Consider the following 24,514-nt stretch of genomic DNA (forward strand, 5'->3'; position numbering starts at 1 on the left):
AGACTGACTCATTTCTGAAGCATATTAAGCAATTACATGATATTTGCTCCACCTTGATCAAAGACAAATTTAATTATCCACTGCCATAAAACTTTTATGGGGAACTGTAAAGGCTCAGCACAGTATACAGGATCTCTCTTACTTCATTGAATTCCACGTCCCTCGTGGCTGCCAAGTCAAACCCTTGCTGCTGGCTCTCATACTGGAGGACCCGAATCATCATCTGGTAAGCTGTCCTCACATCGTTGCCATACAAACTATGTGTGTATTTGGTGGCATTCTGCAGCACTCTCACGATCCGTATAGTTTTGTCTCCATCCAGCTTGGTCTCATTGTGGTGTAACTTCTCATTCTGAATCAGAGACAAGAAGGAAGAAAAAACCCAATAATGTATCTTTCCTTTTTTCATTCTAGTTACAAAAACAATCATAAGTTAGGGATTTTGACACAAAGGAGTTGTTTGATCATAATGCTGTTTGTCTTGAGAAAGGGTGGACAGGACAATCAACGTAAAATGTAACTGAGAGCCAGAAAAGCACAAAGGTCCTGATAGGAAACGAGAGGGTTCAAGGACTCAGTCAAAAGATGGAGTGCAGGGATATCAAACTGCAGTCTGAACTGATATTGTTTATAAAATAAAGGCAAAACCAACAAAACACAGCTTACCATGGTTTTTAGATCCACAAAAGTGCTGGTGGTGCAGTTGAAAAGCTCAGGAGGCAGCCAGCCCTTTTCAATGTTACAATGGCGAACCGCGTTTCCTGAAGGGAACAAAGCATTAATGGTAAATAATGTTCTGAACTGTGCTGGATAAATCTTCATAGATTTCAAATTTCCCAGACTTTCTAGAGATATGCACATATTTCACTTTCCAGACTGGCATTCCTGTCCGAGACAAGTTAAAAACTACTAATCTTCATGAATCATTTTATCCCAGGCTTTAGAGAAAAGTTAGGCAAGCTTCAGATCTGCCCAACTGCTCTCAGCCTCGCTGCCCTAACACTCTCTAATGAATTCAGCAATTTATTTATAACAAATTTGAGAAAGACTATGCACTTCCTAAATATTTATGAAAACATGTCCCTGCTCAGATTTCTGTGTAATAGCCTATATAGGAAGACTTCCCAGATAAATGTTGTCTTCATGTCAAAACATGTTAACACCTTCGCACGCAGCACACAGTAAGCACTTCAGCCGATAGGTATAATTGCCTTTTGACACTTGTGAAGGGTCTGTGAGCAGCTTATGGTTTAATTTAGCCTATTATTTTATACTATTTGTCAAATAATTTAAAAATGTGATTCTTAGCTGTTGATCCTTCACAATGAAGTGCCTAAGCCATTTAATTACTAATATCTAAATAAGAATTCTAATTAATTGAACGATATCTAATTCTATTATTTCTCATCTGTGATCAGGTGAATACAATTAAGCCTCATATTCCTAGTCTGAATATTCATTATAAAGCTTTTTTTGAACTTTCTGTAAAATTCACTTAAAATATGCAATTCCTCTAAGTACCCTTGCCTGCTAGCCTATTTGCTAGAAAAGACACTGGGGTCAACCACAAGAAAAGCACAAATTTAGTGCAAAAACTTATTTTAATTCAACCTTATACCATTTAATAATGTAAATACTCCTCAATTTAAAAAAAAAAAAATTAATTCTACCTCCTAAAACTTTCAGAACAGGAGCTTGCGTGACCACAAATCTTCTGTACACCTAGAGGCAGTGATCTCCCCCTGGTAATATTTGGGGAAGTCACATAACCATTTATAACTCATTGAGCCTAAGGAGTGCTTGCAGCAGAGAGATACCAGGCCCAGAAATGAGGCAGAGGTTTCATTTCTCACAGAAGAGACTTTGGAAAAGATTGTGAACTCCGTTTTCAAAAATCTGCTTTGGTATTCCACCAGTTAAACATTTTCAGGGATGCACGTGAAAAAGCAGATTGTCGTTTGCTTGCAGTACAAAATGACACAGCTCATGTGCTTCATAAAACGCATTTTTCAGCAATCTGACTTATGGATGAAAGAAAAGATGCTGGGTGGAAAAATGCAAGTTCTGTTGTAATTCTTAGCTTTATTAGCCTGCAACACTAGTAAAGCAATCATCACGTAAATTATTTTCCTCGTTTTATCTTTGCCCAGAGGAGCTGTATCGCTAACGATCATGTGTAAGTCGCTAGAAACAAAAAGTTGCATGTGTAAGAACTTCTTAGTAGAGTCAAGAGAAGATTGTACTGTGCTTTTTTGAAAATACAGATACAGAATTTCTGTTCTTTATGTGTGTTTATCTGCTGCACTTTTGTATTTATTTTTTGTGACTATTCCAAATGTATTTTAACAGTTCTTGAATTCCAGCTAGCTAAACTTTCCTGCTTGTGACATGCATGAGTTATGCCGTGTTCTAGACTCAATGAATTAATGTCATTCCCTGTGTACACATTTTTTTGCTCTTTTTTTACCCCTCAAACAGGCATGCAGATAAAATAGTTAATGTTTTACCGAGGGAACTTACCCACTGATCCCTTAGGACATGGCACAGCAGCTGGCTGGCCAAACTTGGTCTGTGGCCACCAAATACCAGCCTCAAAAGCTTTGGGACAGCCATTATAAATTACTGAAAGCAGAAAAAGAAATGATGCAATTTTTCTGACAAGATAAAAATCACAAGAAGGAGATATTTCAATCTGCCTAAAGGACTTTCCTGTAATTTCCAAGCCCTGTCAGGATACCTGCCCTCTGCAGTGCCTTCCAAGCTGTGATCCATCAGCTGCTCCTTATCCAGCAGTGCAGGCAGACAGGTATAGGCAGAGGAGAGCTCAGGATGATTATGAGGCTCTGGATTTTGGCTCTGCCTATCTCTGCCTGCTCCTTTATTGTGGGAAAATGTTTCTTCTTCATTTCACCCACACACTGTGGTGAGATGGCTGCTGCAGCAGCTTGGTGCTGATCACAGGAGGAGGGTGGGTGGGTGAGAGGAAAGGCAGGATGGGCGAGATAGGGAAGGAAGGCAGAGAGCACTTGGCCCACAGCACAGCCTTTGTGGGCAGAAGGCGCGAGGGCTCTCGCCCGCCTCCTCAGCGGCAGCGCAGCAATACAATGCTACACTGGCTGATGAACTCAGGTTTCAAGCAAAACTGGGATTAACGTTTTGCTCTCCCCCACTAAGCTTGCTATATTTCCATTTGATGAAAATTAAAGAAATATGAGCTTTCTTCTTTTTCCCCAGCCCCCATGAGTCATATTGTCACAGATTTAGGAGGAGGGGTGCATGTTTAGGCTTCTGCAGCTCCCACTGCCCCTGCTGAAGCCACCCCACCAGGCTCACAGGCGCCCCAGGATGCAGCTGCATGCCCACCACTGTGTACCCCCATCTGCCCCTTGCTGAGGGCTCTGATCCTGCAACTAAACCCCAGCTGATCATCAGCGCTTGCTGGACAGGACATACCTTCACAGCCCTTCAGGGTAACTTCAGCAAACGGGTTGTCGCAGCGGTTGCACTGCCGCCCTATGACACCAGGTTTGCAAGGACACTGTCCAGTCTCCATGTCGCAGGCGCGCGTGTGGGAGCCAGATGGGAAGCAGTCGCAGGGGTAGCAGGTGTCACTGCTCTGGGGCCTGTAGTAATTCGCCTAGAAAAACCAAAATGATAAGACATGAGGTATTTGATTTATATTCCAAATTGCTTGCGTTTCTGAAATCCTGCTCTAGCAGCATGTGCATCATAAAAGGGCTAATTTTGCAAAAGCACAGGATCATAATGGTATTACTATTAACAGAAAACATAATAGCTATGGGAAGAGTGCTGTGTTAGCCCAGGCAACGCAGAGAGGCAGAGCTGAGCACCGAGGGGGTGGCTGGGCTGCCCCTTGCAGAAGAGAGCTGGGGTTCGGACCACCGTTTGCAGTGGGGGCGGAGGGCAAACGTTACTTCTCACGTAACTTGCTGCCAGAGCCCATGCTCCCAAAAAATAGAATGCAAATTCTTGGAAGATATGCAGTTTTCTCTGCTTTGCAATTCCACTCTTGTAGGGAATGAACAAGCCAGTAAGGAAACTTCCTGTACCGTCCACTGGTGTTTCACGTACAGGGTGGAGGAGCGACCAATAATCACGTATTCAAACCGCATCTGTAAATGCTTTTGATGTGCGGCGTTAGGCGATTACACAAGAGCATGGGGCTGGCACCCCACTGACTCGATTTAACGCAACACTTGCTATGTGTCCTGCTAGCATTTCGGAAAGGAGTGTGGGGCCAGAGTCACTGCCGCCGGTCTGCACAGGCCCAGCTCCTCTGATCTCATTTAAGCCTATTGTAAAATCTATTGTGAGAAGTTCTTTGTGAAGCCTTCAGGAGGGAGGCGCCTCCCCTCCCGTATCCCCTGTGCGTCCCTGCCTGTCCATGGCAAATTCCTCTTAAACTCGACAGAGCCGTCCCTGAGGAAAGCAGCTAGCCTGTTGTATTATTTACCTCTCTCCAGCTGCTAGGCCTTTTGCTGGCCGTTGCACAGGGGAGAGCTTTGCCCAGCTGGCCTGAGCTGTTTCATGGCTATTACTCACTTGTGATACACACACCACCACCGCACTCCTCTGCGTCCAGGTCTGATCCCCCCGATAAACCAGACTGCACTTCAGAGAGATCAGAGACAGGCTTTTATCCTCTCAGTTTTGCTTTCCAAAGGCAAATAAGATAAGAGCCGCACAGTACAATTTTGTGAAGGGCAGTGCCAGCAAAATGTTTTAGGTAAAGATTAACTACACTGCGCATATATATATATATATATATATATATGATACAAAGCACAACTGTGTGTACTTTGTCTCAGATACTCACTTGTTGTAGTTAAGAGTGGTATAGTTACCTTTTAAACTAAAGAAATTTTTACTTAAGAGTGGTTTCTTTTGCTTACCTTGCAGTGGCATTCTCCATTGGTCTTATTGCAATCAGAATCAAACCCTTTACTAGTCTCACAATTACATGGGCCACAGATGGGATTTCCCCACCAGCCTCTGGGACAAGGCAGGTCGATCCTATAAACAAAAATCAAATTGAAAGAAAGTTCTTTTAAGTTTCCTCTTACAAGGCAGAAAAAAGAGCTTTGGGCCAAATCTGCACTCAACTCCATCAGCTTATAAAGTGTAATGTATCTCACTGCAGCAGCCAACAATCAATACATATATAAATATATATACATCATGATAAAAGAAAATAAAGAATATCAGTGCTATGAAACCCTAGAGGGAATGCTTCTCTATATGTTTTCAAGACCAGCTCCTCTTATAAAAAGTATACACCTGTATGAGCAAATAAAGTGCTCTTTCCTCTGGGAGAGGGCGATAGGGACCACACTGCCTAGTGAAACGGTCCTGGTCTCACCAGCCCTGGTCCCCCGCTGGGGAAAGCGCTGGCTGGGGCAGGCTGAACAGCCTGTGTCGGGCTGTGCTAGCACTTCAACAGCTTGGGCAACTGCAGGCAGTGCTGAGCCCGTGCCCTGGTTTACCTACCGCCAGAAACAGCCCTGGGGTACAGCTCCCCAGCACTTTATATCCCACCCCCCTTTCCCACAGGTTCCTGTCCCACCCCGGCTGTGGGCAGCAGTGCTTGTCCAACCTGCAGGGACACCAGCTCAGGTGCAAAGCTGGCTGCAAGCTCACCCTATAAAGAAAAGTCACTATTTTCAGCCAACCTTCCTCAGCCAGCTCACCACAGGGTCTGAAAAGCCCTGGTCTTCCACAGGGGAGGAGGAGGACACATGGAAGAGGGAAGAGTGGCAGCTTTGATCCAGACTGAATCAAATACTGTGATTCAGACTATGAGTGGAGCAGCCCAGCTCGTCGGAGGCTGTGCAGCAACCCAAAGGCCACCCCTGCTGAAGGATAACCCTCATTTTGCTGGTTCTGTTTCTTCTGGGTGAGCTTCTGAGCAGGTTTGTCCCACAGATGCCCCAATACTAGTGCTGGCAAGGAGAGCTCTGGGAAGGCGCCGGGGCAGCGACAAGGGTCCCTGCTAGCTGGAAGTCTTTGTCAAGCAATAGGCTGAAGGATGACACTGCTGAGTCTGTGATCAGCATAATACACAAGGAATCCCCTCCCTGCTGCTCATTTTGGGAAAGAAAAGCTGTTTTCCATCTGTTTCAAAGACCATGCCGAATTTTGTTTACGTTAATTGCCAGGTTTGTACTTCTATGCTTTATAATACGAAAACCCACAATGCTACACTTGACATGATGTCAGCAGATAACGATAAGGGACAACATCTCTGCGTCGCTAATCCAGAGAAATGAAAGATGAATCTGGACACAGCATGGCCAACATTTGCAAACCCACATAAAAAAAGGCAGAGGAAGAAGCTTGCAGTTTTCAAAGGGAAGGAAACAGCACATGAGCTGTTCCTAAATGGGCACACAAATGCGCTTGATTTGCACATCGTGAATGGCCCATATTACAGCAAATCAAAGTGCCGTCTCTGGGATAAGGGCTGTTGCTGAATGCTCATCTGAGACGAGGAAGCTGGCAACGAGGGAAGTGGCACGTTTCTCCCACACAGCAACAGGACATAGGTCTCCCAGACTGTCCAGAAGAGATGGCTTTTTGCCAGACCAGGGACTGGACCCAAACTACAAAGCCATTTCATCTGGCCACAGGCTACCTAACTGGGTACATCACTCTGTGTCTGTGTTGGGGGACCTGAAGGAGAGACACACAGCAAACTCAGGCCAAGCCCACCAGCAGGTACAGGTCAGATGCAGTGCTGTGTAACACAGCACAGTTGGCTGAGTCCTGGAGCTGCTGCTGAAGGAAAGTGGCTCCTGAGTATATGGAAGTTTGCCTGGTCTCTGGGAAGAGAGCTCAGGAGTGCCAAAGGGCAAGGAGCCTGCAAATACCATCCACTGTGAACACCTGAATTGTAACAGAAAAGCTAACCGAAGCAGAAAAGGAAGCGGGAGGACTTCTGCCTTAGGAGAAGAGCTACCTGGAATGATCAAGAAACCAAGAACAAAACCAATTCTCTTACTTGCTCTCGCAGTACTGTCCATAGTAGCTTTGTCCACATTCACAGGTGTAGCCATGGGATGAGCTAGGTTTGTGCACGCACGTGGAGACATGTTCACATGGGTTCAAGTTACATACATCAACACAGTCTCTTCCAAAGTACCCTGGGGAGACAAGGTCATAAAATTACAGCAACCATTGTAATTTATGATTTGCATGTCTCCAAAAGACCATCTATTTTAAGGTTATACACTAATAACACATCTTCAATAATCAGTAGATTCCCCCTGAGATACTGTCAGAAAGAAGGTACTCTTTTCCCTCTCAGCAAAAAAGGTAGTGGGCTGTTCTTTTCAACAGTCTGTTAACATGCTTGAGGCACCCTTGTGCCTTTGGTTCCCAGTTTTATATTCAGGGCATGTGTTACAAATAATTTTGTATTCTCTCCCTGAGTGTATGGGAGGTGACTGTGCTGCGTGCTAACAGCATATGCTGGCTACATACACCAAAACAGAGAAAACATTCAAAGTATCTCGATTAGGATGCTGGGTGTGAGACTAAAATTCAACAGCAGAAAAGGCTGGGAAGGAAAAGGAAAAAAAGAAAAAGAAAACAGACAAAAAGAAAAGGGGAGGTGCACAGAAAGAGCCCTTCGGACCAGAGACCGTCATTCTGTTTGGTTGATACGTTTCCTAGAACAAATGATCCTTAGTCCATGACTGCAGTTTCAAGGGTGCTACAGGAAGACTGTGAAAGATAATACTGATTGGAAAAGGAAGAATCAGAAGATGAGCATTTTGCAAGCATGCTGCTGGTGCTGCTGCCGCTGCTCTTCTGATGAGCACATGAAGATGTGATCCAGCTCCTGGATGAGTGCTTGGGATGGTCACTGGGTTACCTGGGTCGCAGACGCAGGAGTAGCTGTCCCAGTCGTCACTGCAGTAGCTGTGCTGGGGACACGGGTTGGAATCACAGGGGTTATCCACTTCGCAACCCTCCTTCACATTGATCTTGATAGCCTGTTTCATGTTGAGTGTAGCTATATTTGTTGATGTCTCTCCCATTCTCACTCCCTGGTGACAAAAAATTATTTTAAAATTAGAATCTTCATTCAGAATGCAGTACTATGTGTTTCACTACTTCCATTAATCCATGAGGCTATGTTTTAAACAAACATCACCTGATGAGCCAAAAGCAGATTTTTTTTTTCAAATGCTGTTCCCCTGCGAGACCAAATTTGTACCTGGGAAAGTGGGTGGACTTTAATATTTTGATTCTCAGATATTTTGATGGAGAAAACAGAAATGCTCAGGGATGCATGAAAAAGAAAACCCCACATTTTCACCTGGGTATTTCCTTAAAAGTTCAAAGTTTGTTGCTGCACTTTTCATTTCATACCTGCATACAGCCATAAAATCCCTGCTGAACAGAGACTTGGTCTCCAGAGACACCTCCCACAATGATGCTTTTCATTTTCAGTCCAGGTAGTTGATTTCCAATTTGTACAGTGCTCTAATGAGGAAAAGGACAGTTGATAAGAAGCACTATCATCCTCTGTGACACAGACAGCCTACTTTCTGCAGTGATGGAGTCAAGCAGTAGCTGATAGTAGATTACAGAAAAAATATCAAAGCAGTGAGGAGCTAGACATCTGAATGTGGCTTTTTACAGACTTCTTCATTAAGAAGTCTCATCATTAGGCTTAATAAATTAACATAACTTCATTAGGCACAAATCACTGCAGAACATGGCTCACAGCATAAGTATCTGTCCGCAATCCTTTACGCTATTTTCTCCTAAAAACATTTCTGTAGTGCTTAGAGGCAAAGTTATTATGCTGTCTTACCTGGTACATCCCGTAGTCCAAGGACATGACAGCGAGGTACTTGATGTCTTTACCATCTTTAGCACTCTTCAGCTCTATTAATAAATGATGCCATTCCCCATCACTGACTCGCAACTGGCTCATCTTCAAACTAGCAACCTGGCTTAGGCCACTGTACACTTCAAACTGCACATAGTTGTTCAGTATCTGTTGAAAAAAAAAGTCTATTTTTTGCTACATATTTGTCTTTGATACAAAAGGGGACAGAGGGCAAGATAATAACATTTCCTAAGACAACCCAAAACAGAAAAAAGCCCGAAAAGTAAAGAAGGGAACACTTGTAATAACTTCTCGTATAACTTTGGACTTTGTAACTTACCCTAGTGACAAAAAAATCCCCAAACAATCAAGAGACACTTTCTTTGCATCTATATTAATACACACTACTACCTCTGTTTAAAAAAATAATCTTAAACCAACAAATCTGAATTTTACAATGGTCTTTTGATCTTTGAAAAAGTCTGAATAAATCATTTGTATTTATTGATGTGCATTTAGCTGGGTGGACGAAGCTACATAGTTCATGTTGCCATATGCATTGATGGGGGAGAATTTCTTAATTCTTTTCTAACAAAAGGCAGACACATTTTTACCTGAATGTTGATCTTGGATGCAGCCCCAGCATTGGCTTGCATCAACATGCCATTCACTTTCCGCGTTCTGAACATCAGCCCAATATACCATGGCACGGAGATTGTAATGTCAAGGTCACTCCAAATGATAATGCTTTCACCACTGAAACGCTGAGGAGAAGGCATCGCTGTAAATCAAAAGACGGCAGAGAAACAGTTGATACCCTTCATGACAAAAGTTAAGAGGCGAAACGATGCTATGTCGTGCTGATGGCGCAAGGTAGCTAGTCCCTCTTCCATTGAGCTATTTTTAATCTACTATGGAGTAAGAGCCAGTCTAGGGGAGTTACTATGAAGCAGCTAATAATACTGTAAATTCACAAACTCCCCCTGTTGCAGGGTAGGCACCTTGTCTCAGCACCTGCACTCAAAGGCAGGACCTCCACACTGCCATGGCATTACACAAGTGAGAGATGTTCCTTAGAAAGGTAAGCTCAGGATCTCTACTGATACAGTTCGGCTGATGAGTGGGTGGACAGAGCAGGAAGTATGAGGGCAACAGTTGCTGCAGATGTTTTGAACATATCCTTGATTACCCGCTTCTAATTAACAGATTAAACACAGAGAAGAAGGCTGAGAGACAACAGGAAATATTAATTTATTATAAATACTCCAGGGCCAGATTATTCAGCTGTCTCAGCTACGCAGCCTTTTCACAGGGAGAAAGCTGGTGTGGAATTGCCTAAATCATCTGCCTTAAATATCTCAAGGTCACAGCTGAAGAGTTGCCCTCTTCTCTAACCTCACATGAACATGGGTCCTACAGGGAGATGCTGATGACAGCCTTCAATAGAAAGCACTTTGCTGATCGAAAACAGGGGAACACCTACCCTTTGGACTTCTAAAGTAGTTACCTCAGGTAACAGGAGCTACAGTACCATGGATTAGTTGATCCCACTGATTAGAAGCACAAATTAAGCTGTGGGAGCTCTGTGCTATTTGCAGCACCTCATATGACACCTCCACTGTGTATGGCACCTTGTAGCTGGATCTGCAGTCAGCTCCTGCCTGATGTCCTCCTCATGGACATTCTGGTGAAGTTCATGGCAGCTTTTTGCAAGTGGAAGCAAGCCTTAGAGACTGGGTACAACCAGACTGTCAGCCAGCCTTGTATCTCATCATGTGCTGAGCCCATGTGGATAGACAGTGAGGTGACAGGGCATAACAGTCTCCTTCCCCTTCTGCTCCACACTGCCAGATCTGCTGACTCTTCTGGATTTTCTTGTAGAGATCACGTATATAAAAATGCATATGTGCCACTATAAAATGCCAAGTCCTCAGAAAAAGGTAGAGGGATGACATCATAGCAGAAGATGGAGTCAGGTTGATGTGAAGTTGCATTTTTTTGAGTAAAAGACCCAAACCCTGATTCTGACGTGTGCCTTGCTGGTCTCTATAAAGGGAACAGCTGTGTAGGGGGGAGTGCAGGTGTTGGAGGAAAGTGCAAGCCTTTCAGCTCCCTACTTGTGAGAAACAAGACATTAGTGGCTAGTGGACTATGACTAGCCAAGCCAGAGGTGTAAATTGACTTGCCCTTTTCTAAGGTGTAGTTACCCAACCAACCCACCCCGGAGTTAAGTGCAGGCAGCCCCAAAGGGCAACCCTTCTCCCTCCTGCTCCAGGCTGGGATCTCCACTTTGCAGTCATACTCAGTCCTCCACGAATGTTATTGGGGGCATATGGTGGAACAACTAAAGCTTAGCCTGCTCTTGAAACCCAGATGGAAATTTAAAATGATTTGCTACCAGACATAGATGTCCCCAGCTTGCTTAAAACTTGAATCCAGTGCTTGAGCTCTGGCTGCCTGGGCCAGGGCACGATTCATCAGCCTGCACTGCACCACACCAATGTAAAAGTAACCTATCGGTGTTGAGCAAGATCATTTCCTTCTTCTGCTCTACACACGCAAAAGTCAGCCCTCTCCTTCCTCCTCTATCCTGCTGACCTTCATGATGACCTCAACTTCCAACTTCTTTACTAATGGTTTTCTAGACAGTTGCTGAGATCTTTAAGTCCGCCTGCCTCTGGAGAGTGGAGCTAGGATGCAAACCTTGTGGGCTTCCCACCTGCTGGAGGCTGGAAATGCTGTTCACAAGCGTTTCGGCTCAGCTCCTGGGAGAACTGGACTGGCATGGCAATTAGCCACCACCTTATTTTTCTCACCGGTGGCGACTTTCTGCGCTTGCAAATACCATTCCCTTCCCACACCTCCTCCCAACTCCCCTCCCTTCCCCGGGGCCAGGGTGCACCTTTCCCTGCTAGCGAAGCAGAAATCCCCATCTCCCAGCCCCCTCTGACCTCCCTCCTCCCCCCAGCCCTTCCCCATGCCTAGGACCAGGGGTGTTGATGGAGGGGCTGGTGGCCACATCCAATGTACCCAGGTGGAACCTGACCACCCCTGTCACCACAGAGGCGAGCGCATGTGCTTCCAAGCACAGCATGACCCTGCTATCAGTGATGCAGTGATGCAAACTAATTGTTTTCTCAGGGTTTGTCACTTCAAGCTGCTTGTCTATACATATGCTTTTAAGAGACCCCCGACATTTAAAAGGCCATCAGAAAGACGTGAGGGCTATTCACTGTGCAGACAGAGGGCCTGGGGAAACACCAACACTGCCAATATTGCAATGTCACCTGAAGATTGGGTGTAGGACATGATACAGCTTATGTTTTGGTGTAAACCTGTGGTGTTCAGCTCAAGGCTAGTGCAATGACATTAGCCATCCAAACACAAGTCAGGCACAGCTGCTAGAACTTCTTCACAGCACTGCAGTATCTCAATTTTAAAAAGAATTAAACTACAACAACGGTGAAACTTATTTTCCCTAATTTAATCTCCCTTCTATATGTCAGCAGAGGGAGATGGGAGCTGTCAGAAGGTGAGTTAGCAGGTCCTAAGAGGGTGATGAAGGTAAAACACCCCATTTTCACTAGCGCAGACCAGATCTCAGAGTTTCTGAAGAGTGGACAATCAAAAAAGTTGGATTTTTAACGTGCTAAAGTCTTTGTCCTCTGTGAGCCTGAAGCAGATCCAGCATTTGCCAAAGGGACTGATGAAATGCATCAGCCAATCACTCCTACACAAGAATGCAAATATTCTAGCTAAGACTTTTTAAAAAATAGCTGCCTAATAATAGCTAATGCTGTTAGGATCGTATCTGAGCACTCAAATAAGCAACCCAAAAGCCAGGAGTATTGTGTATCAGTGATCCCTCCTGACTTTAACTTCAGGCTCCTGAACTCTTTGGTCACATATCAGAAAAATTCATTCCTCTCTTGTCTTGCAATTTTTCCATAGGGACACCTTGCCCCACAAATATCGTCAAAGGAGCAAGCAGCCTGCTGCCCTCAAACTATAAAAAAGGCACACAAATTAAGGCATCAGCAAGAACACGGGGTTACCAAATGACACAGGGGACATGCAGGAATGCACACCACTGGAGGCAGAGGAGACAGCTGGGGCAGCGGGGGAGACAGTGATGCTATAATTGTCGTCATCTGTATTACCTGAACTTAAAATAAGTTTCCAATGATGGCTACAGGGCAGTTCTGAGTTGATTTTCTAAATCCCAAATTTCATGTTTTGGTTTTGAGTTTGGGATAAGAAAATGATGAATAAAACATACACTTGATCAAATTTTGAAATTCCATTTCAAAACTAAGATAAAGACAGAGGGAATGATAGTCTTTGCATGTGATAGCGCTAGTCCCCATTTATCCCAGTACAGGTCACACCAGAATTGGACCCTGGCACTCTCTCAGGAGATGTCAGCATGGGGGGGACACCAGCCTATCATGAAGAAAACACCAGAACTTCACTGACAAAGATACTTGACATGAGACACACGTCATACAAACCTGGGAGCTCAAAATATTTGAGGAGCTGCTGTAGAAAGCAGGTATGTCGCTAGGGGCAGTAATAGCAGCTCTGGGCTCTGCGTGAGGTGAATCATAGGAAGAGGCCTCCATCATTCCTTTCCCCTATCCCTCACCCTGCAGACTCTTATTTCCAAGGCAGAAACTTAACTATGGGTCCTCTCCTCCTACACTGCTGCTTCTCAGGCAAGGGGAGAGCAGTTGCCACCACCTAAATCTGGCCCAGGCTGAGGCATACTGTGCTAAAGGGGTTTGCAAATCACTGTGGTGTGTGCACCTCAGCTTGGAGACCTGCATTCCAGGGTTCAAGCCCTGCTGAGAGTAATCTAGAAGGTTTGGTTTGGGCTAGATACATCAAAAGAACAAAATCCTTGATCACACTGCAAACTATTCGGGGCTAAGTGACACAGGCAGATAACAGAAACGAAGATCTACCACATCTGCATCAGAGGCCACAATTTGGCCTTCTGCTTCTAGGAAAGCCATGACTATTCTAAGCAGGTTTTCTTTCCTGGAAGCCTCTAGGAAGACTCCAAACGAGCAACCCTCCACTAGACGTGGAGGTGCCACCTTCCAGTGGGCAGTCTGCTGCTGCACTGACTCCATGGGACCCTTCACACAGATGACTCCTCGCTTCCTTGGGAAGAAACTAACTGCAAGTTCTTCACACCCTATAAAACACACTTGCTGCTCCTTCCTCAACCTTTATTAATGAGGTTTTACACATATATGCACATTGTGTTCAATCAAAGAAAAACCCAATAAAACTGAAAGTGCTCGTACTCGGCAGAGAGTGCCTTCTTGCCAAGAAAGTGGTGATTAAAACTGCACATTCATCCCTGGTTTGAGCCAAAGCCCAATAAAGTCAGAAGGATTCTTTCCACTGATTTAAAGGGGCTTAGGATCAGGCATTTTTACTATAAACAAATTACTAAATACTGCCAAATTCTATGGAACTACTTTGCTTATGTAAGCAAATTAATGAAAGCTGTTGTTTTTCATGTCAGTATGTCAGCTATCGTACTTACTATATAGGTGATCTCTAAAATTATTTCAAATAGATAATGAGTGACTTTTAGTCTTAATTGCAATCTTCTGTTACCTATTCCTTAAGCATCACAGTTTGACATACATGCTATTAGACGTTAATGACAGGTAATGAAACATGCACACGTGACTATGCATGAAGAGGTCTTTGCATCCTACCTTGCTCACAGTTTTTCCCTCCGTAGCGTATGGGGCACTCGCAGATGTACGTGTTCCACTTGTTGATGCATGTGCCTCCGTTCTGGCACCAGTTGGTTTCACAATAGTTCCTCTGCGCTGCACAGCCTGAAATTCAGGAAAATGGTTACTTCGCATGGTTTTAACAAGCCAAAAGGCTCTGAATGATTGTATCTGAGTTTTTATGTAAGAAGACGACATGACCATTATAAGTTTGTTTGGGTTTTTTTAATACCCTTGAAGTCAGTCAAGCAAAATATGGATGGCAAAAGTTTATGTGAGCTGAGCAAGTGTCAAATTCATAAAGACAAATCCATCAAGGGCTATTAAATACAGTCACTGAGCTGTAAATGTCTGGGGACTAAGAGAAAATTTTGGGGAAATATCACTGCATGCTTGTCCTGTTTTTATACTCTTCCCCTGGCATCTACTGCTGGAGACAGGCAGATCGACTGCTGCTGTGACTCAGCACCACTGTTCACAACTGTTGTCTAACCGAGACACTAACCAGGGAAAGCCAATGTGCAGTGCTGCACAGTGAAATAACACTATACATCATTGTTTTAAACTATATGGCAACATGTTTCCAAATGAGGAAAAAAAATCCATGCTAAAGAAAATACTTCATGGCTTCCTGATGTATATTTCCACAGGATAAAAACTTGTGTTTAACTAATATTAGAGACATAACTGTTAAAAACGGCTCCAAGACAAAATAGCAATTTGAAGTGTACGCTATGACTCCCTTCTTAATCCATGATCAATGCAACATACGTAAGAACTACAATTTATCATTTACACAGAACTGCAGCAGTGTGGAAGGAAGGGACTTGTCATTCTTTTGTGTAAGAGCCAGTTTTACGATGATGATGAGAACATTTTGTACACCAGAACTAATCCTGATCAGGGATCCAAGGACTGGAAACCAAATCAGAACCTCCAACAGGCTGCTTCATGAAGAAGGTTTCAGATTTGGAGGATTTCAGAATTTGATTCACATACAACATTGATTTGAATTTGATTTTCATAAAACATAATTTTATGAAAAAGTCATTAAAAGCAGTGTCTTTTGCATGAACTAATCCCACCGGCTTTCAGAGCAAAGTGACATTTAAAAGGTAGGTAGAAAAAAACCCCAAGAGGAAAAGTTCATTTAGGAGTAAATTCCTGGGTGAAACTTGTAGCAATGCAGAAGGTCTAAACAAGCCTTGTCCTTTTCTGTGTGCCGCTTGATCCTGTAAGTGCGCGCTGTGCCACGGGCTATTGTGTGCGTCCCTGGCACGGGTGCAGACTGCACCTTGCTCAGACAAACGAGGTCGGATGCAGCCGTGCTGCTGAGCTGCTGGCAGTGCAATGCCCAGCAGCACCTCGAGCGCCGTGCGGCCTGGGGCAAACGCTTTGCGCCCAGCGGCGCTAACAGGGGGACAGGGGCTGTTTCAGACCCCTCCGTCCCCTGCCCCTTCCTGGGGTTCCTCCCAGCGCCAGCCCCTTCAACACCCTAAGCCCTGTTACACACACAGCTACAGCAGAGAGGTTTCTCCTGTTGACTTTTGAGGCAGCGGTCGCTCATACCTGGCAGAGTGCCGTTATTGGCGATGAAACTAGCCATGTCGATTGGCTTGCTGTCGATAGAAAGGTTCCTCATGCAGCCGATAAACTGTCTGTTGTGCACTGGGAAATCTTCAGGCAAGTTTGGGACACCGCCAAGGAGGAGAGGGCCAGTTAGGTCCAAAGATCTGAAGAAACAAAGAAATGCTCATAATTTCTTGCATATAGTTTGTTTAGTTTTGTTCTTTACCTTACTGCTTCCATAAGCACATTTGAGCTGTTTAGTTTTCCTGTGTTGCCATGCCCTTCCCTCTGCTACATCAGCACTTCCAGAGCTTGTAATCAAAGCACCTTCCAGAAACACCGTAACTTTTAACTTAGGAGCTGTCATATGCATAGAGAACCCAGTGACCTGTCCCTAACAGTGGCCAATATGAAGAATAAAATGAAAATTATGGAAAAATGTGCAGTGACAGGATACTTCTTTCTGATTCCAGTCACCCAGGGGCTGGTTTATACTCCTCAGCCTAAAGGTTGAGATGCTGTAGATTTTGAAATAATGACTTAGTTATTATACAGTGCCAACCCTTTTTAAGTCCTCTTAAGGTATTAGTCTTAATAACATTTATCGAATGCAGGTTCCACTGAATGACTCCACACTGTGTGAAAAGTGTATCGTCTGGTCAGTTTGAATTAGCCCTAATTTTTATGGTGTCCCCTTCTCTTGGGATTTTAGACCAGCGGGTGTATCTCAATGGTCTTTCTGCTATCACCCATTACTTTATATCCCCACTATGTTGCTTGATGTCCATCTCCTCTTTAAACTCAAAAGCACTAATCTTTTTTGGTCTTTCATCACAGGAAAGTTTTTTTCACACCTAATGATGTTCAATGGCATTTTCTGTATCTCCTTTATTTCTGTCTCCTTTTAAGATAGGACTTTTAACTTAAATGATGGAAGTAATAAGCTCTTCACTCATCCCCTTTATTAATGAAGTCTAACATTTTATTTGCCCTTCTCTCTACTTTTTCATACTGAGTAGATGCTTTTTGGGGGCTGTCCACACTGATCTCCAGGTCTTTTTTTTTTTCATTTTACAAGTAATTTGGGCACATGTCTGTATTTACACATTCCACCCAGTGTACTGACACTTGGAGTAACCTCCAGCAAATTCCATCTACCAAACTAAACCTTATTACCTTTTCATGTTAAATCATATCTGCTTTTCCAACTTAATTCCCTTAGTGGTTAATCACATACTGTTGACTCTCCCCTGGAAGAAGAGAGTAAGTGGAAAATGCAAATATAGGAATCCTTACTTCTTTGAGCCGGTCTGTGTCCCCTGGGCAGCACAGGTGTAGTTTCCAATGAGGCTCCCAAAGCGCACAGCCACTGCTGTGTCACAGTCGTCCACAGTCACCACGGCCACCTTCTCTCCTGAAGGCCCGTGGGGAATTCCTAATCGTCCAATGTTGGGCTTCAAGAAATAAATGGCACATGTCATACAGGGCTACATACACATGGGATTTAAATGCTGGTTCATCCAGCTCAACAGCATACTTCTCCCTACTCCACAAAGGAGACTAAAATAGGACCTATCTAAAAAAAATAGCAGAAGTTAAGTTGACCTATGACATCTAGGCAAGAAAAACCCCAATGGATGACTTCAAAGAGAGTACACACATGCGCAGTGTGATATATAGCATGGTCAGGAGTGGCTTTGGTCTTTTCCTCTGCTGTACCACTATGGCCCAAATCACTTCAAAGAGGCGTTTTCTTCCTTCTGCACAGCAAACTCCGATAAATTCTGCTCATTTTGCAACTCTTCACCTCAAGTGAATAAAGTCACTTCAATTTTAACATTGTTTCTGCCCAAAGGCAGAAAACCATGAAATATCACACGTAAGGCTAAAGGCTTAAATAAAATTTTCTCTGATGGGGGTACTCTGCCAGGGCCACCAGAAACTGAGTGCAGGTTCCAATAAAGTCTGTAGTGAAAGGTTGTCTGATGACTGTGACGAGCTTAGATGAAGACTGCTTGTTCCAGCTACAAGACGGAGGGCATGGAAAACCACTGCCCATTGCTGAGCCAGCTGAGAAGCCCCTGGTTTCTAGTCACAGGAGACTAGAGATCAGTGACCTGTGGAGTTGGACAGTCAAAAAAAATGGATGGATCTGAGCTTGCTCATGCAGCTGCTTTGGTCCAGGCACGCAGAGTGACAGCATGGGTGGTGCACAGAAGAACGGAAGAAAATGTGTTTTAGAGTGGCAATAAATGCTCTGGCTTTCCCCATCTCTGGCTTCACCCGGCCAGTAGGAAACTCCTGCCCACCCAATCACAATGTGCCCTGGTGAATGTGGGCCACAAAACCAGAATTAGCACACAGAGCTTCACACCCCCACTCTTACTGGCTGGCTCTGCTAATCACCCTGCTGGCAGCTGTCATTCTCCCCACTTCAGCACCCACCAGCAACTGGGGAAATTCAGTGATCCCAACGGACAGGAAAGCCTTAGGGGACCACCAGGAATCCAACCCCGACCACCAAACTTCTGTGCCTCCACCACAAACGTCCTTCATCTCCACTAATTTCATAAGTGATGACTGACAGGAGGTATCTGCTATGCAGAAACTCAAGAGACAGATTCCCCTAGTGGAGAAGTGCATCATGACTGTTAAAAAAGGGTGCACGTATAAGCAGTGGCATAGCAGCCTCACTGATGCACTAGCAAATTCAGTAAGAAAACCATTTTTCATGTTTAGTGTTCGTAGAGAGCTACAGAGTCCTAATGTACCACTGGTGCAGGATCTCTGAGGCTTTTATGGGTACAAGAGAAGCAATGAGCTGAACTCCCCTGGCTTTGCTGCTGTTCCTCTACGGGCAAAGGGACACCCCACAGGAGTGAAGTCACCAGGATCTGACCAGACACGCAGCACAGCTAACTGAAAGCCAAGAGATATTTTTATGATGTGTTGATCAGCAATAGTTGGAACCATATGAAAATGGAAGACAACTGGGCATCACACTGTAGTTGCCGTACGCTCATTTTAAAACATACATTGCTCAACTGTGTACTGAAATCCCTTATTTGTACAGCAAACAAAGAAGCAGTAAGTGGATAAATGCCTATTCTTTCCGTTTCGCTTGTACACACATAAATTTGTTAAAATACCTAAAGCCACTTTCATCATCTGTAAAGAGATACAGATTTATTTCTGAAGGTAATTATCCCAATGTATAAAAAACATTTTTAAAAGATGTTTCCTGGTGTCAGTTCCAGTTGGAAAGTATTTTCCATTTCCTCTACCAAGAACTAATGTGATCACATAGCTTGGCAGTTGCACAGTGTAAGGTTTTGACCTCTCTTGAGTGATATTAAGGCAGATTTTATTTTTTCCAATACTCCCTGGACTTTGCCACTGCCTAGCTTGGAAAGACAGGAAGCATACACATTTGCAGTGCTGAAAATGTTATTGTATGCAATGATAGCAATGTTAGTGAGCAGTTTGTCAAAGTAAATGAAAAAATACACAGAAAACTAACCAACCAACAGGCAGACCTTCCCTTCCAAAATTAAAATGTTTACATTCTGGGTGCTACTTCTGTTCATTTGGAGGAATGATTCGATTAACATTTACGTTCCTGTGCTTCACTGAAATAACCTATTGTTTCTTACATGGGAGCCTTGACAAAGGCAGGGTATTTATTCTCACAGCAGGGAGGATCTGCCCAATGTTAATCAAGATTGCAACCTGATGAGACTCAGCAGTTTGCAGCTGCTCCTTCACAGTCAACTAGCTGCAGTGGCAAATTGATTTTTTTCTACTTTTATTTAACATAGAAACTGCAAAGTGTTTCTCTAGACGTTGACTGTTCATTGCAGTGCAGATCTCTGGTGTCTCTTTGGCTCTGCTGACCACAGAGAACCATAAGCTGATGAAGAAGTGGAATATTCTGGTGAATGAAGAGAGACCTATTGGCAGTTCAAACCATACTTAGTTCAAACATGTAGTCATTTTCCGACCATGTTAAGAGGCTCATTTAACAGAACAGGCTTTTCCCAAAATGGAAGAATATGTTGCTGGGAAAGGAAAGAGAGATATTCTTAGTGATTTAATGCGATGTGGACTCTTTTTTCTCTTATATGTGGCAAGTACTACACTACTCATCTTCTCAGCACCTAGCATAGTGTATGCTTTATAACTGAAATAATGCGAAATAAATAGAAGACCGGAACAGAGGGAGCCTAAGTTAGGAGTTCCTTCAGAATTGAATCACAAAACTGATGTTATTCATTTACTATTTTGATTAATACTAATATAGTTTGATGGTGATACAAAGGATATTTAGAGCATCATGCATTGGAAAAAGAATCACTTTGAATAGTTGAGTGCTAGAAAGAGAATTAATCACACAACATGAAACTTGGGATCGAATGACAAGAATTCTTATTGCAGGCTCAGAGACCGTGATAAAAAATCAGAAAAAATAACTATTAATTGACTACAAAACAATTATGAACCATGGTGTGATTAAAAGGAAAAAAAGGCAATACAACAGTGGTCTTGTTGCGAAGATGGGTATGAGGGAAATTTTATGAAACTGAACAGAATAGAAAATTGTGGGCAATTTTGATTTCATTTATTAAAAATAACTTCCAGCAGATGCACAGAACTGCAGCCAGAACAATGGAAAGCTTACTTTATCTAACAGACAAAACAGACTTGGCATGTTTAACCTAGTAAAGTAAAGGCTGGGGAGGGGTTTTGGAAACGAGAAGACGCGATCACTGCAATGGACACAGTACAAGAACAAATGAGAATAAGATGCCCATGACTAATGTAGGCTGAAAATCACAAGGTGATGCTCAGCCATAGGAAGGGTTATCTTTGGGAAAGTAGCAGGGGCAAAAATTATAAAAATGAACTTAATTTGTTTGTGATTATAGAAGTTGGTGTTAGCAGAGGACTGGCCTATGTCTGAAAGAAAATAAATAACAGTAAGTAGTACTTGGAAAATACACAAGAACGTGAATGGCCAACACTAAATGATAGCACACAGATTTACATTTCAGGCATGATCTTTGCCTCAGTTGAATCCTACTGGAGTAAGAGTGATCCCTAACAGTAGGAACAGCTAACACTAACCAACATTAATTCACACTATTATTTTCTAGAAGTATGTTCAAGGAGTTAAAAGCCAGACTTTCATCTGGGTACTTTGCAGTCCTTTCTGCCTGTCAGACTCATCTCCTGAAACACCATGCTACCCAAAAGGCAAGTTTCATTAGTTGTGCCAATTCTGCACTCATGAGTAAATGTGCAATGTGGTGTACAGGAATTTACCAGCATGACCCCCATTAATGGCAATGCAAGTCATGTAACTGAGTTCCTGCTCATGGGGCTGAAAATTTACCTTGTGCTGCCTAACCCTAAAGGTTGCTTTTTTATTTAGTGCTTGTCCAGAAAGAGGTTGGGATTCAAACTTCAAAGACCACATGCTGTAAAAGTGAGTAGCAAGAAAAGGTAGCAAACAGTGCCAGAGAGAGAATTTGGTCACCCTTAAACGATCTATGAAAGAAGTGGTTTCATCCTGGACTCAAAAAAAAAAAAAAGGAAAAAAAAGCAGTCCCGAGTGTCACAGTGTATTCTCATCATCACAGAGTGATTCTTCAAATATTCTGTGCACCCCATATTAAAGTATGTTGTGTTCATTGTACTGACCCTTATGTTTTCACGTTACAATTGCGTACAGAGACACTTGGAGAAGAGAAAGAAGCAGCCCTAAGCAGCCCTGACTCAGGATCCACACGTGAGAGCAGAAGCCACCTACCTTTCTCTGCATCTGTAAAACAAGATGAACCACATTAATGTTCCTCAAATAATGGCAATTAGTACCTAAAACTGTACACAATGTCATGAAACTTAACTATGTCTCACTGAGCTTTCATGATGGAGATTAGTGGTTCTGATCTATGGGTGGACAATCTCAAACCTTGTGTCTTACCCATGACATTCTCTCTTGCCAATCAGACTTGATTCTGATGAATCCAACAGTCTCCCAGGATGTTTTTTGAAAATTGCGGCTCCCTTTCTGACCATGGTGGAGTTAACAGTGAGACTCATCTGCTGTCCTCAGTGGTGACCTGGAGAAGTGACCTTCTCAAGCTGCAATGGTGCATGTAACTCCCTTTGGCCACCTGCAGTGACTTTCTCAGATTGCAGTGAGAGAATGCCACTGTGAAGGTATTTTACTAGTGATGCCAAATCTGATTTTCATGAAACCCAAGTACTTCTCCCCACAACTTCAACAGAAAGAAACACATGTAGATTCTCCCAGGTGCATGTAGAACCCTGAGAAGCTTAATCTGTGAACTTGTGTTTTATAAATGGAGATGAGACTGAGGAGTGAAGGTCATCAAAACACATCTGTTTATAGTTTGCAGATCTACTCCCGTGCCACTTAAAACATCAGACATGGATATTGTCATGTATCTCAGTTTCATTTGGATCCTCTATTATTTTAAAGTAAATATTTAAACTGCAAGAGCCCACACACTTATTAAAGACACAGATGGTCCAACAATGCACAGTGAATGGAAAAGACATACAGATTAATGGACAATGGAAGCCTTGTCTTAAATACTTAAGCATTATATTTTTACGTTATAAACACTACTGTTTTCAAAAGTCATGATACAAAATTGTTGTAGAGGTTTAAGTAAATAGTCTAACCTTTGGTAGACTTATTTTGAATTAAACCAGACTAGTTACTGTGCATATAACAGTAATACTACAAAGTGCAAATGTTTGTTTAGTCAATCAGCAGCAGTGGTGACCACTCAGATTCCTGGATCTCACCCTTTTATTAGTTTATCTGCAAAATAATAGGACTTTTCCAAAGATCCCATAGACATCTCCTCCACTAGAAACACCATTTCCCCACTTCCATTCTTAGAAAAAAAATTGCCACTTGACTTTTCGCACAGATGGAAAGAGGGAGAGTGGTTTTGGTCAGCCATGGAGACTGTTCCAATGTCACAGATATTCCCTGAACTCAGACTGAAAGCTGTGCTCTCCAGCCCGAACCTCGGCCACAAGGACTTCTGCCTGCTTTAGCCACCCCATTGAGTCTTTTGAAGGAGCTGAGGAGACGATTCAGCAGCAGACTGCAAGTATGGCCAAGACTTTGAGAACACAAACTGGGAACCCTTGCAGATCAGACACAACCCACCTCATTATGCTTGGCATGAGACCTGTTTTCTTGGGGGACAGATATAATGTTGAATATTGTAAATACTGCATTTGCTCCTCTCTCTGTACATACTAAAAAAAAATTCTATTTTAGAAAGTTGGTGTTTTAGCAAAATGCTTTGTGTGGCATAGCTTAATATGCAGGGCTTGGCTTGTTTGTCTTTTTAGTAAGTGCAAAAGTGTAAAAAGAAAAGCCATCCTGAAGTTAGTGCCAGCCTTTCAATGCTTCCAACAGTTTGCTTACCAGACAATAAGTTACCCTTCTCTTTTTGTTAATCAGTAGCTAATGATTTATTGACTGTTTGGAGTGGTTAAAGGTTAAAAAGAATCTGTTTCCTAGTTATTTTTAATGCAAAAAAGCACTCCTCTGCATTGTTAATGTGCTGGTTCAGACCCCACTGCCCCCAAAAGTGCTGGGTGGAAAACACCTCATGTTCATACCCTTTGGGGCTCTTTGCTTTCTAACACTTCCAGCTACAGTAATAATGAGAAAAAATAGAGCAACTGGCATCGGGTCCCGCTGGAGGCTGCCTCTGGGGCTCTGGCCGCCGCCGGGGTCCCCCCTCACCGGTTCCCTGGCGCTCATTAGGCAGCCCGCCAGCCGCCCCAGCTCCTTCGTTAACCCGCCGGCCTCTGCTGACGCGGGGAAGGGAGAAACCCCCTCTGATTCTCAGGCAATGCTGTGCTGCTTCAGTGGTCAAAAAGCTCATTAAGGGCCCGTGGCGGCGGCGATCTCCCTGGGCAAGTGGCCGGAGCCCGGCCCCTGGCAAGGAAAATAAATAAACAGGAAAAAACAAACGGGAAAGCGCCGTGCTTGCAATCCCAGAGGGAGAGACTAGGAAATGCTGGAGAAGCTTAGCACCGTGGCATGGATTTGCAGATGTTCTGATAAATCCAGAAACTCCAAATTAGGCTAGATTAGAGAAACAATTCATGTTAATCTCTGCTTTTTAATGTTTCCCCCTACAGGTTTTCAGAGCACCTTTAAAATAAGGTATTGTGAAGAACTGAGAATCTTTTACACAACCTGCTTAGTCACCAGGGAAAGACAGGACAAATCGTTTCACATAAACCCCTTACTCCTTTGATGTATGTATCC

At 43.5% G+C, this 24,514-nt stretch overlaps 1 protein-coding gene across 1 annotated transcript in view; it reads right to left on the reverse strand.

Moving 5' to 3' along the window:
- Positions 1-24,514, reverse strand: part of CELSR1 (cadherin EGF LAG seven-pass G-type receptor 1) — a gene marked incomplete at both ends in the record, with an annotated part of 172,064 nt that overhangs the window by 31,380 nt on the left and 116,170 nt on the right. The window contains 13 exons of the mRNA XM_082011073.1: positions 143-352; positions 667-761; positions 2,521-2,622; positions 3,454-3,637; positions 4,914-5,034; positions 7,019-7,160; positions 7,895-8,069; positions 8,395-8,508; positions 8,843-9,028; positions 9,475-9,641; positions 14,596-14,721; positions 16,186-16,349; positions 17,482-17,639. Of these exons, the coding sequence (XP_081867199.1) occupies positions 143-352; positions 667-761; positions 2,521-2,622; positions 3,454-3,637; positions 4,914-5,034; positions 7,019-7,160; positions 7,895-8,069; positions 8,395-8,508; positions 8,843-9,028; positions 9,475-9,641; positions 14,596-14,721; positions 16,186-16,349; positions 17,482-17,639 (1,944 nt within the window). The remainder of the gene's footprint in view (positions 1-142; positions 353-666; positions 762-2,520; positions 2,623-3,453; positions 3,638-4,913; positions 5,035-7,018; positions 7,161-7,894; positions 8,070-8,394; positions 8,509-8,842; positions 9,029-9,474; positions 9,642-14,595; positions 14,722-16,185; positions 16,350-17,481; positions 17,640-24,514) is intronic.

The sequence above is a fragment of the Phaethon aethereus genome, assembly GCF_964289735.1.
Source record: "Phaethon aethereus genome assembly, chromosome: 1".
Classification (NCBI taxonomy): Eukaryota; Metazoa; Chordata; class Aves; order Phaethontiformes; family Phaethontidae; genus Phaethon; species Phaethon aethereus.